At 43.2% G+C, this 16,552-nt stretch overlaps 1 protein-coding gene across 4 annotated transcripts in view; it reads right to left on the bottom strand.

The window, feature by feature from the left end:
• The window catches only part of LOC112049178 (uncharacterized), a 34,617-nt gene extending 18,784 nt beyond the window's left edge, over positions 1-15,833 (bottom strand). The window contains exons 1-10 of one of the 4 annotated variants that reach the window (XM_024086974.2): positions 15,461-15,831; positions 12,298-15,137; positions 11,681-11,970; positions 11,248-11,310; positions 9,530-9,661; positions 9,281-9,460; positions 8,766-8,865; positions 7,209-7,262; positions 5,838-5,937; positions 4,958-5,111 (exon numbers count right to left, since the gene is read on the bottom strand). In XM_024086974.2, coding sequence (XP_023942742.2) covers positions 4,958-5,111; positions 5,838-5,937; positions 7,209-7,262; positions 8,766-8,865; positions 9,281-9,460; positions 9,530-9,661; positions 11,248-11,310; positions 11,681-11,970; positions 12,298-15,137; positions 15,461-15,523 — 3,976 coding nt within the window. In that variant the 5' untranslated portion in view covers positions 15,524-15,831. Of the gene's footprint in view, positions 1-4,957; positions 5,112-5,837; positions 5,938-7,208; positions 7,263-8,765; positions 8,866-9,280; positions 9,461-9,529; positions 9,662-11,247; positions 11,311-11,680; positions 11,971-12,297; positions 15,138-15,460 lie in introns of all 4 variants that reach the window. The other 3 variants (XM_052881406.1, XM_052881408.1, XM_052881407.1) reach the window with 3 other exon arrangements.
• Between the last annotated feature and the right edge of the window lie 719 nt (positions 15,834-16,552).

A 16,552-nucleotide genomic window follows, 5' to 3' on the forward strand; every position in this document is an offset into this window, starting at 1 on the left:
ATACGGGTCGAGTAATTGACGAAGTGCGAATTAGAAGATGTTTATGGGACCCGGCCGATGATTTTTATAAGAATAAGGACGCAAAAAATAAAGCCTGGGAAGAAATTGGAAAGGAATTGTGTTGTGAAAATTTCAATACAGACTTAGGTAAGAAACATTTATTAATAAAATCTTTTTTGTTACATACATGTTTACCGCTAGTTGCACAAACGAAATCCTCCATCCTCCATTAAAACATAAACGTCTGCCGGGTTAATATAGGTTTTACAAGTGTTTTGTTTCTTTTCTACATTTGCAAAATGAAAGAGAAGATTCCGATTTTAAGACCATTTTAACTAAAATAGGTTTAATCAGCATTTATGAATAAGTGTGTTAGGTTGTAATTAAAATACGACTGTGATTAAAATAAGCCAAACAAATATTATCATTTATTACAAACCCTACTCTTTTATTTCACTTACCTTAGAGTAATCGCCAATTTTTCAACTGGAGCTATGGGGATGCGACGTATGCTGGATCTTCGTAAAGAAAACTCTAACTTGCACAGTAATTCGTCGAAACTGCTGGTTGATAGGCGAAAATATTTATAAAATTTATAACTATTTTCTCGTAAATCAGAGAAAGATGTTACGTGTTCGCCTCTCAGTAACCTTGTAGCGTTATAAGGATCAACACCTACTGTTCTTCGACGTTTTTGTTGCCTTTTTTTCCATAAAAAGTAAATAGCCAGTACTCTAACCGCATTGCCGTTCATTTTGTATCTGTTTGTACACGACTGTCTCACAGCAGCGAAACGCGCCGTACTAATTGAGGAGCGCCGTACTAGTTGGTGCACCGCTGTCCAACAGCGCGCTGTCCAACGGCGCGTCTAGCGGCGTGACTGTAAAACCAGCCTAAGGGTGTACTTAGGTATCGTGTATACATTATTTTTATGCAGTCCTTATTTTTAAAGAAATACATTTTTTTCCCTGCACAAAATTAACATAAAAAAATAAAAAATTATAAAAACTTACATGGCAACACATAAGTTGAGATAGGTTAATTATTAGTAGGCATTACTACAATATAAAAACGCCGCCATCTATGTTTTGTGCTGCGTTTACACGTTTCTATTCAAAGCGGTATTGAATGGGCAAGTAAACACACAAGTACTCACAACAAGGTGATGGGTTTGTCAAGGTGCTTTATCATCTATGTACAAGCATGCATGCGTGCTTGCATAACTGGCGTGTTGTGATGTGAACAAGAAAAGTTAATTTACGCAGATGGACGATGGCAGATGAGTTAATGGTTAGTGGATCATTTTCCACATTTTCCACTCCTTGAACATACATTAACACCAGAAACTATCCCTTTTACTCTGGATCACAGTAATAGCTCTGTCGCAAATAGATCTACTACTACTAATTTAAGTCTGCATTTTGGGCGAGTGGCGCAAGCCAACTAAACACAGCATTACAGACATTGCACGTGTCGGCGGCGGCGCGGTGTTTTAAAGACAGTGGGCCTGTGTATTTTCTTCTCTCGGGCCCGCAAGGGCCCGGGGGGAGACACGACCGGGGCTTCCGCCCCCTGCGTGTGGTCACTCTACGCGTAGTGTTAACACACTACGGTCCTTGGGTGAACCTCCGGTGGAGGTGTTATTTTTTCTTCTTCTTACTTGTTATATTCTTCCTTCCTTCTTTTTATGGTGTCCTTTAAAGGCCTTTCGGATTGAAGCCGTTTGTTGGTTCCTTCCTCTTATTGGTTCCCTAACAGGATGTCTCTGGGTAGAGCCAACCTGTCAGGGGGGCGGGCATGCCACGGCGCTATATCCCTAATGTGGGGATGTAGCGCCGTTTCAGTTCGGGCATAAGCTCTGGTTGCCTGGTCTTTGATGACTTCATCTAGCGTCTCTATTCGGAGGTCTCGCTCGATTGTACGGTTTCTCACGAATCGAGGGGCTTGCGTTATTTGTCTTAATGCCTTCGACTGTTGGGCTCTTAGGGTTTTTCTGTTGCTTTCACCTGCTAGGGAGTACCACGCCGGTGTTGCGTAAGTAAGGATGGGGCGTACGTATGTTTTGTACACCCCGATCTTATTCTTGAGCGGTAGCCGCGATGCAAACACCGGGTGGAGCAGGTGAATGGCTATTCTTGCCTTGTTTGCGGTTTTCTTAATGTGGTGCCTCATTGTGAGGTTTCTGTCGATCGTGACACCCAAGTATTTCGCCGTGTGGGACCATGGGATGGTTTGTTCGAAGAGCTTCAGTTCAGGCGGTAGTGCGAACCTTCCCATCACCATGGCCTGGGTTTTCTTCACGTTGATCGACAGTCTCCACTTTTGTGTCCAAGCAGGTAGAGCATCGAGCTGGTTTTGCATTTTTTGCTGGGCTCTATATAGTTTTATTGACGTTGTTATAAAAGCGGCATCATCGGCGTATAATGCCAGGTGTACTCCAGGGGTCATCGGTATGTCATCGGTGTATATGGCGTACAGTGTTGGAGAGAGGCAGCTCCCCTGTGGTACACCCGCTTTTATTGTGTGTTCCTCGGACAGCTCCGACTCTACCCTCACCTGATAGCGTCTATTTTCTAGAAAAGAGCGTATTACTCTTTGAGCGCTCTGTGGAAAGGTGGTATTTTCCGATATTTTGTAGAGAAGGCCTTCGTGCCAGACTCTATCGAAGGCCTTCTCCATATCGATGTAAACCGCTATTGTCTTCTCTTTCTTATTGGCGGAACTGGCCATTAAGTGGAGCACTCTACTTAATTGCAGTGTGGTGCTGTGCTCGCTTCTGAAGCCAAACTGTTCTGGGCGGGCATTGAAGTGGGGCTCTAGCTTTTTAATTAGAAGTTTTTCGAATAGTTTTGAGGTGGCTGATAGGAGAGTAATAGGTCTGTAGCTCTCCGGCTTTTGCGGGTTTTTCCCCTGCTTCGGTAGCATTATTATGTGGCCTAACTTCCAACTGTTAGGGAAGTGGGCCGTGCGCAGTATGCAGTTGAAGAGCCTGGTTAGTGCGACGATTGCCTTTTTTGGTAGGTGGCGTAGCGCTGCATTTGTTACTTCATCTGCACCTGGGGCTTTCTTTACTTGTAGAGTCTTGATGGTCGCTCTGGTTTGTCCGGGGGTAAAATAGATTTTGTCCTCCTCTGGGTCAACGGTACCAGAATGATTTCTCTGGTTATGTAGAGTCACCATTCTGGTATGGTCCTGATTTAGGTTCTCGTTGGGGGAGAACTGTTTTTCCAGGGACCTCGCTAATATGCCCGCCCGGTCCGCCGCACGATAACGGAGGGTTCCGTCCTCGTGCAGCAGAGGCCGTTTGGGTTCTTGCGTTTTGGTCAGGTTCCTGCATAGTTTGTGTAGCGACATAGAGTCATCGCTCGCTTTCTCTATGTTGTCCTCCCATTTTTCGGCTGCTTTGTTGTAGAGGAAGTTGTGGATTTCTTCAGACAGTTGGTTTATTTCCAGCTTCATTCTTGGGCATCGCGTGAATTGCCACTTTCTCCTAAGCTTCCGTTTTTCCTCTAAAAGCTGTTTGGCTCGGAGTGGGAGTGTTGGTTTCGCGCCGTGGTTTTCCTTCTCTATCGTCGCTTCTTTTAGAGCCTCTCGCATGGACGACGTGATATCCTCGGCGAGAGACTCTATTTCCTCCGGAGTAGAGGCATTCCTGGATGGGATGGTATCATTAATTTTAGTTTCAAATTTGTCCCAGTCTACTATTCGCCTTGGCCGGGGTTTGGGTATTTGTTGTTGGCCATGTGGGATAGCCATCAGGACTGGTAGGTGGTCCGACCCCATAGAGTCATCCAGCACCGTCAGGATTGGTCTGGTAGGGAGCCCTCTCGACACGACGATGTCGATGACGTCGGGCAAGTGAGCGTCATTGTGCGGGTAGTGCGTGGGTACTTCCGGTCCCGTGACGTCATATCCGTGGCGGTCAGCGTCGTGGAAGAGGGCTCTTCCGTTGGGGCATGTTTTGGAGGAGTTCCATGCTGGGTTCTTGGCGTTCCAGTCGCCCGCTAGTACCACCGGGTGGGGGGAGTCCAGCAGGCTGCGGACTTCCCTTGTATCCAGCGGTGAAGTATGTGGGCGGTAGAGCGCGTATAGCTGGAGTGGGTGGTTTGCTATGAGCAATTCGACCCTGAGTGCCTCTATGGTTTGGAATCGGCGCTGTGGTAGGATCTGGTGGACGATTCTTCGTCGTACCAGAATCATGAGTCCTCTCTTCGCTAGTACGTTGGCGTTTGGGTCGTCCTGCCGGTAAACGTAGTAACCCGGGAATTTGATTGAGATGCTTGGTTTCAAAAGAGTCTCATTTATCAGGGCGATGTCCACGTCTTGTTCTTTTAACATTGCTTCTGTGAGCACTCTTTTTGGTTTGATGCTTTCGGCATTCCAGAATACGAACCTCAGAGGTTTGCTATCCATTGAGGCGGGCTATGCTACTCAAACCTCCGAGGACCGCTGCGGCGGGGTCTTCTCCGTTTTTTATAGCTTGCAAGACGTCGAAGAAGACTTGCATCACCGTCTCTATGTTAATTGTAGAGCCGGGCTTTTCCAACGTCGTCGGGCGTGGTGGTCTTCTTTCAGAGGCTCCTCTAGCTGGTTTAGGTTCAGCTGTGGTCTCTGTTTTGTCTTTGACAGTGGGCGCCGAAAACGATGGTACCTACCCTTTACGATATGCGGCGCGGCATTGTCAAAAGGCTTTCTATTTTGCCAACTTTTGTGCCACAGGTGTGTAGGTAGGAGGTAATAATCTACATTACGTACCATAATTGATAGTACAGTGTTGTCACTTTTTAAATTTTCCAAGTTTTGGGACAATTTATGTTTAAAATTAGAAACTTTATTATCACGATAAAAATGCTTAATTATTGAATAATATTTTTTTAAATATTTTTTCTGTTTATAATATTATAAAGCTTACACGCACATTTTGGATCGGACGGTATTTTTAAAACACACTGTATACCCTTAATGAGCGGTCCGGGGTAGGCTGCCAGCTCGGCCGCCTGCGGGTCGCGCTGCAGCAGCTGCGCCAGCGGCAGCACCGACAGCGCCGGCGCGCGCCCGTCCACCGGGTACCCGGCGCGCACCACCAGCAGCGCGCGCGCGCTCAGCGCCCCCTGCAACAGAGCGAGCGGCCGTCACAACTGCGGCAATATATGCCCAATAAACAGGTAAAATGCTTTTAGCTACACCACACCGGCAGAAGTCGTACGTTGTAGAAGCGATTTGCTTCTTTGTTTTTTATACGCTGGCTAAGGAACTCTCTCCGAAGTCAGTTTTCCCTAATTCTTCCAACATGGGTATCTTAGGGATTAGAATAAATAGCATCTTCTAGGCCACATCTACACCTACCATTAGGTGAGATTATGGTCAAACACGAGTTTTATAAAAAAAGTTTCAATCCCCTTTTTAACCATATCTACTATATACTACTATCATCTATTTGTTTATTGATAAACACGCCACATTGAGTTTGACTTTAGTATAGAGATGAATCTCATCTTTCTATACTAAAACCATACTCAAGGAGTAATGTTTACCAACAAACACATTAACAATGAGGTCATAAATCTCTAGCCATTTCACTCCTAATTATAATTGTAATTAAGTTGTTCATAAACTAATGAAAATAAATTTGATTAATTATCTTAAAATAATGAGATATAGTTAATATATTTTGAATAATATAATTTAAAATAAAAAAAGTTATGAAATGACACGCGTTTTCTACCCTCATTTCTAATTTGTTTGTTGGTAAACAGTACTCCTCGTGTATGTCTTTAGTAAAGTGTGATATTTTCATAAATGATCTGTGTATCTGTGAGGCGTGTGGCGGTGCGTACCTTGACGTGCGCGGTGGAGTACTTGAAGGGCGTCATGCGCTCGGAGCGCACCGTGGACTCCTCCAAATGTAAGTTGAGCGACATGTCCGTCGTCAGCTCCCTGCGAGACACTCCTCATTATCATCACTTCTGACTGCGACCATTGCTCCAATATTTTGTTATTAGTTATACAGCGTGAGTTCACAGAAAGACCAAGTTTTTCTCAAAAGCCATGATATGTATGTCGTGGACACATGCAGTTAGTAGTTTATAACTGTAATGATTGGATTACAATATTTATACAATGAAATGTTGCAAATGATCTTATTATTATAATACATTCATTATATTTACAGTAGCTATAATGCAATTGACTATGTTATGAGTAAAACCAGATACAACTGAATACAGAGCGGTCAAAACCAACCCAAGGTTAAGGTTAAACTTAGTGAAATATGAAACGGCCGCACAATCTCTACATAATATGTTATTCAATATTGTTATCATGTCAATCATGTCGGTTGAACTTTTATTTTAATAAAGCACCATTTCAATTTAACGTCCGGCCGCTCAGAGATTGCGTTTCTGACACCTGTCTATGTCAATGAGAAAGATAATGTAAATGTGAAAAGAAAGATATTGTAAATGTGAAATGTGTGAGAAAATTAAATATTTTTAATTAATAATGAGTTATAACATTAAGAATGGAATTATGCCGACTTACAATAAACGTATTAATTTTGGGCTAAAATTATTAAAAAATTACAAATATAAAAGGGTGACATTGAATCAGGTGTCGGAAACGCAATCTCTGAGCGGCCGGACGATCACAAAATACAGTTTGACAATTTGAATGACAAAATACAGTTGAGAATTTGAATTGGAATTTATTCCTACAAACAAACTGAGACAATTTCCCTATTACATTTGAAAGCCAAGTGCGCCAACTGTTCTCAGTCAAAATGTGTGCGTTTATCAGCGTGTGTTAAGTTCCCGCCTAGTTAGTCTAGTTTGCTCCTACGATATATCCGCCGGGTGCGAGCAACAGCGATGGATATATCCAATATACATATTTTTTATATTGTGGGCCATAATTCCCTCATTTTTCTAATACATATTGGATAACAAACATTAACTGTGTAAACTGTGTGGGATTTCGGTTAAAGACGAAAAAAATTGCTCGGTGTATATAAATATATTAAAGTTAAAATTTAGTCCTTTAGTCGTTTAGTTTAGTAGTTATTCATTGCCATAAAACAAAATGCATGTTATCGTAGGTACTAAAAATTCAAGAGAGATTAACAAATACTCGGGCTATTCGACATTCAGAGAGTTTACTTTTGCTATGTGTGTGATGTGTGCGTGTGCGTGTGTGCGTGTGCGTGTGCGTACCTGTCGGAGAAGTCAGTGCGCATGGAGGCCGCGTCGCGCGCGCGCCCGTAGTACCTACACCAAGCCACACATTCACCACGCGCACTAGTGCTCAGCTGAACGCAGCAAGCGTGACGTGCACTCACCACCGTAACTTGCGCCCCTTTCACACTGCACTCCAGTTTTGGAGAATCGGCTTTTTACTGTATCCTGCAAAACTGTGTACACCTCACAGCGAAGGGGACAAGAGGTTCTATACGAACTTGAGCAAATGAAAACGTAACCTACTTTTTTTATAAAATAATATTTGCCATATCTTTTTTAAATATAACTACTATTACCCTCCTAATTAGTCGTGTTAGGAGTGGGTACGACAATAGACTATTATTATTCACTATTTTGACAGATCGAATACTCGACTTAAAGTAGCTTTATTTATATGCGCGTTTATATTTGTTCTCCCTTTCAGGGCAATTTCTTAGAATACACCGTAAAAAGGGAACAGAATATAAATAATAAAGTCAAACTGTCTATGAATGTTCTCCCACGGCAATGATTTTTATGTATGCGTCAGTGAAACGAATAGTCAATTCAAAAAAGCGCAAAGTGCGTTGAGTCAAATCATAGTAAGAAGTTAAGAAACGAATAAATTATTTGAATCCTGTTATGCACACATGCTCAAACATTCGCGTGAACATACAGTATTTTAAGTTACGATAATGAGTGCACACAACCCGTTTTGTATCCAAATTAAACAGTTTAAAAAAACATTTAATAAAAATTGTTATATTTAACCACATCAAAAAAATTACATAATGTAGAAAAAAGTTAATAAAACAAAATAAGTTTCACCTGGATACATAAACCAAACTTCAATACAGCAAAGCATCATAAAATTTTCAACAACTAAAATCTGTAATTCGAACAATAATTTGGAAACCATGACAGAAATGATTATGGGTTATAAAAATAGAAAAGAATTTACACAAAATGATAAATTGGTATAAAACTAAAATGAAATTTAAAAAAATATGTACAAAATGAAAATGTAAACATTCCTGTTAATTCGACAGAGGTTAGTGCTATAGGATGTTTGGAAAAGACTGTTAATTTAATCGAACAATTAACTAAAATGTACAAATGGGAAAATATAAAATATAAACCTTCTTGCAGTCAGGTAATAAAAATAACATTAAATAAAATTTTCATTTCACCAGCCCTACAAGATACGAATTCGACAACTACAGAGTTATCACAAACACTGCTGTAATGAGTTTTCTTTCTTACAGCAGGTTCCTCGCTGGAATGAAACGAAAACTTGTGTGCTGTGCACGGCAGCTTTGTTTATCTCTCGTGCCGTTGAATACCTCGCGACCCTCAGGATTCTTATTTGAATTCCTCGATTTACTTGAGATTCAAATTAGAATCCTTTGCTTGTTAGGTATCGATGTGCACTAGCAGAGAACGATAGTTTTGCTGCCATGTATAACAACGAATGTGAACTGTGCCGAATGTCATTAACGTCAGTACACGCGCGTGTGCGGCGCGTGTGCGGCGCGCGTGCGGGCGCATACGTACGTGTCGGTCGGCTTGAGCCCGTTGGCGCTGGAGCGGCCCGAGTGCACGCTGCCGCGCTCCTCCGCGCGCGCCTCGTAGCCCAGCGTAGCGTAGCCTGCCGCTGCAACACCACACACATTCTACTATTGCTAATATCCAACAAAACAAACACACACAAAAAAACACGAGTGTGCTTTAGACCACACAACTGAAGTAAAAAATCTTTAAATAATAAAAAACAAAGCGCCATCTACGAGCCTCAGGCATAACTGCATCGCAACTGGTTTTACAAGTGTACAGAAAGGGATTGTTTCAAACTTCCCCAAAAACAAATACTACTTCAGTATGCCTAGATGGCAGCACGCATCTTGAAATCCTCGCCCGATTATAATTTTCGTAATGAGTTCACCAGCTCTCTCTCCAAGTCAGGCGTGCGTAAAGAAATTTTACTTCAAAACACTGATGATATTATCTACGAGCGACGCCATGTCGGCCGAGGCTGCTGTGCGAGAGCCGCCCGTCCCGGGGCCACTCACCGTCGGCGTAGGGCGCGTGCCCGTACAGGCCGGGCGCCAGCAGCTGCTTGTATATGCGCATGTAGGCGGCGGGGTCGGTGCGCCGCAGCCGCTCGTAGTACTCGTACTGCCGCCGCTGCGCCTCCATAGCCTCGTCCCAGGCCGCGCCGCCCGCGCCTGCGCCCGCGCCCGCCTCGTACCCTGCAGCGTCACACGACCGTTAGCAGCGGCACACACGACGGCGGCAGCGCGCTGTGTCGCTCGCTGTACCTTTGTAGTAGTGATGGTAGCGGTGGCGGCGGCGCTGCTCGCGGGGCGCGCGGCGGCGGGGCTCCTCCGCCTCCTCGTCCGTGGCCGTGGCCTCGCGCGAGCCGGCGCGCGAGCCGGACGAGTACGCCTCGCCTGAACATACACCTTATACCATTATAATACCTACTAAATAAGAATTATTGTTTTTTTTTTGACAAAAGTGCTTTAAGTCACAAGGGCGGTGAACAAAACAAGGGAATCAGATTGAAGAAAATTACATAGTATCAACAGAAACAGCTAATATTTTTTTAACTTATTTATTATTCATTGCCATATTCACTAACATCAAATAGCTTGTAGAAATATCAACCAGTGACTTGTTATAAGCAATTTCACTGTTGTACTCATAGTTAAGTTTATACAGTGTATTTAATTTGTTTACAATTACCTAGTGGTCTAAAATTTACACTTCGGTTTGCATTTTCGAAAAATAACAACAGATTTGGAGCCTGCTATTTCATTTTAGATTTTTTTGATTTGATCAATCCATAATCGGCTAACTCGAGTCTCCTCTCAGAATGAGAGGGTTAGGCCAACAGTCCACCACGCTGGCCCAATGCGGATTGGCAGACTTCACATACGCAGAGAATTACAAAAATTCTTTGGTATGCAGGTTTCCTCACGATGTTTTACCTTCACCGTTAGAGACACGTGATATTTAATTTCTTAAAATGCACACAACTGAAAAGTTGGAGGTGCATGCCCCGGACCACATTCAAACCCACACCCTCCGGAATCTTAGGCAGAGGTTGTATCCACTGGGCTATCACAGCTATTTCATTTGCATGAATTTAAATCTAGACTCTAATTAAAGTAGTAAAGGTTATTTATTAAAGGCTAGGTTTTCGCAATATATTTATTTATTTTCATCAATTGAACACTAAGCTTTAATTAAAAGCTTAAAATTTCAAGCAACATGCGACACAAGTATATCAAACAGAGGAATCAATAGTTAAATGCCCTGGGGAATTGATCACAACATCGATGATTGCAGCCTTCTCAGACCCTGGTATGGATGGAATGGTCAGACTCTGACATTGTAGTTAATATTGCTCCCCAGAATGTTGTGAAATTTATTTAACTTATTATTCCAGTCATTATGTGGTTGCGTAAAACAGAATTATGCTAGGCATGCTGCTCACTTTAAACTGCCTCAAACAGTATGGCAAAAAATCATTTTTACTTTATCTTATTTTTAAATTCAAGTATTAAGTAAAAAAGTATTCTGAGACATGAAAATCTTGAGATAAAAGATTATTATTTTTTAAAGTAGCTTTCGGGTACATAACAATGTGCGTCATTGTGGCAGTAGTTCTGTTTTTGGTTTTTTGTAAAGATGCTATTAACTAACAATTGCAAGATTCTGGAATTGTTCCCAATTAAATGAGGAATAAATATTACTGTATTTGTTGTATGCATCAGCCAGTTGCTATACAAGTTTAGTTTCCCATATATAAACTTGTAAACCTTTTAAATTAGTAACCTATCGATTGTTTTAGGCTGTCAATTAAAATTAATTGAAACGAAACTGCAAATAGGTGCTATAAAAATTCAAATTAACTTTATGAATATTATTATAAAATTGATTAAAAAGCTATGTATATGCGATATTATCGTATGTAGGTTAGCCGATGCGTATGTGCGTGCGCGACACTGGGACACACAGTATACACAGGTACCTTCGGCCTTACTACCACTCCTACCACTCCTACCACTGTTGGCTTCGCCACTGAACGTTACCACTGCAACATAAAATGTTGTTTAGAGCCTGACCACCTGCCACTCACTACAATGACACCAACAGATATATCAAGCTATTATGTTATAAATTATTTGAATTTATTTTATGATGAATATTAAAATTTGTAAACCCTATATGAATACATAGTATACATAGACTTTCTTAAAATATTCATCTTTATACTGCTGATAAACAGAATTAAGTAAAAGTTTACCTAAATTACTGGCATGACAATACAATATAGTTTCACATAAACTCTGTTCACAAACATCCTTCACTGTCTATAAAAGTTATATATTATGGTACTCATTGTCTTAATACTTAATTGTCTTCAATGTTGAAATTGTGTGGACGGGAGGTCGTTTGCTTACCTTTTCTTCGTTCATCGTCATCTTTGTATTCCTTGTGTCGCCGCAAGGAGGCGTACTTGTTGGGGTCGATGTCCCTGTAGCGGTGCTCGAAGCGGTCGCGCTCCCGGTCGCGCTCGCGTCGCGCCGCGTCGGCCGGGCGCTCGCTGCGGCGCGTTCGTTCGTCGTCGTACCGCCGGTCGCGCTCCATCGTGTTGTGTCGCCTGCGCTCGCCGCGCTCGCGCTCGTCGTACCGGCGGCCCTTGTCGTCGCGCGGCGGCTTCGATGATGTGTATGAACCCTCTCTGTGCTGTCTGAAATGTGTTCAGTTGGAGCTCAAGGTATGTTCTGTAGAGTGGCATAACATAGCAAAATTTTGAAAGAAGATCAATACTACCCTTGGTCTCTGACCCCGAGGGGCTAAGTTATGTGTTGTTTTACTTTACAATTAACACATATACAATCAATCCATGTTTTCCCACCAAAATTCAAAATATTTATTTGTAACTTGAAAAAATTTTAAGTCAGATTACTCAGTCAAATGTTACATGGATTCATACATAAAAAAATATACAAGTTGAATAGTTAACCTTCTTTGTTCTCTTTGTTTTTCGTCGCTTGAAAATATGTATTGAACTCACCTGCGATCTCTCTCTCGGTCACTGTAGTAATCAGTGTCCTCGGTTTCGTAGCGGTGGCTGCGCGTGCTGCGGCGGTGGCGCCGGGCGTCGGGGCTCTCGTCCCGGTGCCGCCGCTCGCGCTCCCAGCCGCGCGCCGCCTCGGAGCGCCGCTCGTCCCGGCCGGGCCGCCTCTCCGACTCGCGATCGTACTTCCTGTCGCCGCGAGAGTATCTTCCTCTGTCTTTATCCCTGTCCCTGTCCCGGTCCCGGTCTCTCTCCCGATCTTTAGGTTTGCTTTTCTCTCTGTCCTTCCTCGGGGACGCTTTGTAAGCTCGATCTCTGCCGGAGTCTTCCCCTGACGTGATGCAATTCACAGACTGCCTGCGCGAATTACTCGTCGGATACTCGGCGGCATCGGCGGCGTCGTGACTGCGGTCCCTGGGCGCTTCCGCGACGTTAGAAGTGGATCCTTCGTACGGCGGGTCGCGTGCAAACGGAACGTCTACTGCCGACACGGAGCTGAGGTCCTGTAAATTTTCACCCTCCATCGTGATCTCTCTCTGTTGATCGTCCACAGACAGACTGAAGTCCGGCGACGTGGCATTGCTGGCATCTCGGACGCCGATTATACTTCGGGAGGGATTTCTGGGTGTCGGTTCCGTGTAGTCGGAGCCATCGACGTTTTGTTCCCGGACGTCCGACGGGCCCGCGTCCGTCGCGACGGGGTAGTCGTGATCTACTCCGGTCACGACTCTGTGCTCGTTCGCTCCGACGAAACTAGAAGTTTGGTACTGTATATACTCCTCGTTGCTCGGTTCCCCGGGAACCATTCTGTCTAATCCAATGGGCCTTCTGTCGCCGCTGCGATTCGTAGAGGCTTGCGCGTAGTCCGGGGTCTGCTGGCCGTCGGCTCGCCTGTACGGTCGGCCGCCGTCGTCCATCGGCTGACCGTCTATTCGACGGTCCATATAATCGTCGTCGCCCACTCGGTTGTAAGAGTTGTCGACTTCCGTTTGCTGCCCCGGTACCATTCGCGCTAAGCCTGGAGGAGGTTCATCGCCCGACACGTTCAAACCCTGGTTGTATTCAGCCTCCTGCTGCCCCACTCCCATTCTCCTCAGACCCGGCGGAGGAATATTTCGACTGAAGTCAGTGTTTTCTCCATAGTCACTGCTGGAGAGATGCGCCGTCTGCAAGTACTCATTTCTGTCATTTTGTGGTGCAACTTCTAAATTATCAGGAACTTGATGGGAAATAGGTATTGATCTGTAATTTGTCATCTGAGGTTGATCAGGTCTCTCAGAGTTGTCCGGAGTAGTTTCCAAATTAGCCCCAAAACTTGTTGAGAGTCTGTCTTGTTGAAGGATTTGAGTAATGACAGCCGGAGAAGCTAGGTTGCTGTTAGGTACTTGCGGTGGGAAAGATTGTGGTTGAGATTGGGTAGGTATTTTGGGAATGTTCTTGTGTGAAAAAGGTGATGCACTTTTAAATGGATTTTGAGTGGATGTCGGAAAACTTGTAGGAGGAGGATGTGACATTGATGATAATGATGTTGGCATATTACTGGAGGTGATCATCGAAGATGGTGGTGGTGGCAAGTTAGATGGTAACACTTGCGCAGGTGGTCCGGCATTGTTCGGCAAAGGATTTGCAGCTATGGATGAGGTTTGAGGCATGTGGGACGAGGGAGGGGCCACCATTGTGGGTTGATGGATATATTGGTTTGACATGGACGGTGACACTGAGGGCAAGGGTGGCAATATTGGTTGCTGGTTCTCCCTCAATGTTTCACTGCTGCGAACACTGACATTTGCAGCTGCATTGGCTTGGTTTTCATTGTTAGCTATAGACATTTCTTGCACAGAGTTAGCTAACTCATCATAGTTTTCCCTTCTATTGTTATGTGTATTAGATGAGGTTGAGTCATCTGTATGCTTGGATATCTCAGTATTTGTGACACTCATTTCATTGAATCCTGACAATGAATAATTAAAGTTAGAAGTGTCAGTGTTGGGGCCGGGACTGCTCTTGCTAGAGTTTCGTGATTGATTTTCACTTCTATATGTGCCTTCTGACTGTGTGAGTGGACCGTCGCTGGAATCCTGTGACATTTGAGACTCAATGGACCACTGTGGTGTTAAATTTTCTAAATTAAAACGCTTCCCTAGTGCTAAGTTAGGTAAATGTTCCTTCACAACTTCTTTATCGCTTAAATTTTTTACTTCATTAGAATTGCCCTGAGAGGGGACGTCACTCACCCTGTGTTGTGAGCTTGGTTCACTAATTCCTATATTATGATTGATGACATTAGCAGCATTGGTGTTGTCTGAATTCACTGATTGATTGTGTGATTGAATGTTTTGAACTGGCACCTGCTGCTGCTCCTTTTCTTTTTGGTCTTCCATAGACCAGTTCCAACTTTGAGTGGAGGCAAAACTTTCTTCTATCACATTAGCATTGTTGAGTGTGTGTGCCTGTGCAGCCTGCTGAGAGACTTGGCTAGCTGCGCTCTGTTGTTTAGATGCTTCGTCCCAGCCCCAGTCCCAATTGTCTTCCCAGGTGTCTGAGCTTTCATTTTGGGTGAATTTTGGTTGCTGAGGTGCTTGGTTGTGAAAGTAGTTTGGCTGATAACCTTGAATGTTATCAAAATTCTGATTTTGATTCTGATTGGTGTAATTTTGGTTGTATTGTTGTTGTTGAAACATCTGATTAGAGCTACTGACGAAGGGTTGTGTCTGGTACACTTGACTGTACTGCTGGTTGTACTGAGGCTGCTGCTGCTGCTGCCACGTCTGCTGTTGCTGTGCAGCAGCCGGCGTCCCTTGATAGTTTGGATACATACTCTGTTGGTTCCCATATGGCTGAAAATTAATAAAGTAATGCTATACCACACGGACAAGTGCACTGAATACATAATAAAACATTGAGCAATGTATGAAGAAATATAATTTAATTACTTTCTAATTTAAGATCTAGGCGCTGCTGACATAGTATTTACATAACATGAAAAACATATCTGCTTCTCTTACAGTGGTTGTAATTGACTTTACAGCATTGGTATAATAATATAGGTTGAAAGTGCCATATGTTTGCAAGAGTCTCGAATATTATGAAAACATTGAAGCAGGTAATAATTAGACCACGTCATTGTTTACGTCTGTCTCGACATAACCTGCGAGCTCACCTGGGCGGCGGAGTACGGCTGCCCCTCGGGCCGGGGCCCCTGCGGCCGCTTCATCCACGACATGCCGCCTTATCGCCGCTTACGTAACATTCGTGGAGGAGCCCCTTACATATGCTACACTGCAACAAACAGCCTCGTCACTATCACGAGACGAACTCGACTGAAAACACTTTCACTCTACACCGATATGTTTTAGAACATCATATGTGCCACTAATACTGTCCGAGATGTTTAGTTACAAATAATAATAGATTCCTTGGGAATTGTATAATTTATCAACTCTACTGCCTTGTAAATTATTTCGTAAAAAATTGTTGACAGCAACACATCGATCGAAGGTGCCCTGTTGGCAGTGTAGCCATGTTAATTTTGTTTTTTGACGTTATATGTCAAAAACAAAAATAGTAGGAAATACCATAAATCCACGATGTCTAGGCCTATAGTAGGCCTACAAGCAAGGAACATATTTACTCAGGAGCCTACAAGAAGCCTTCTGTACAAAACTAAGATTAAAGCATAAAGGCTGTTTAGATGCCTACAAACTCTAATCACATTTTTATTTGTAAAAATAATCTCGTGATTGTAATATTTTTATAAAACAAAATTGTATTTTTATCAGGTCACCGCAAACGCCAATCATAAACTGTGACGTCATTCGCTAGCATTACAAGGCATCGGTTTGTGATTGACGCTTGCGGTGACTTGATATATCACATCACTGCAAACGCCAATCACGCTGTTATCTCTATGAATGACGTCACTTGCTAATGGGTTGTGAAACGCTCTCACTTATTTTCTTGCAAATAAAGTCTATATTTTTCTTTTGGAACCTTTCTAACTTCCAAGTATCTTTGCTATTAGAGCCCGTACAAACTACTTTAGTTTTTTAGTCAAGTACGAACAATTTTTGGATTTACCGCCGAAAAATCGTTCGTACTTGATAAAAAAAAATACCGACCTCCTCCTTTTTGAAATCGGTTAATAAAATACTAAAGTAGTCCGAACTAGGCCCTATGGTTGGAACTTGGATTGAAAGTGCATCGACTAAGTCAGTGACAATGACATTGTAAATTTATCATTTGTCGTCTGTAA

The sequence above is a fragment of the Bicyclus anynana genome, chromosome 4 (assembly GCF_947172395.1).
Source record: "Bicyclus anynana chromosome 4, ilBicAnyn1.1, whole genome shotgun sequence".
Lineage (NCBI taxonomy): Eukaryota > Metazoa > Arthropoda > Insecta > Lepidoptera > Nymphalidae > Bicyclus > Bicyclus anynana.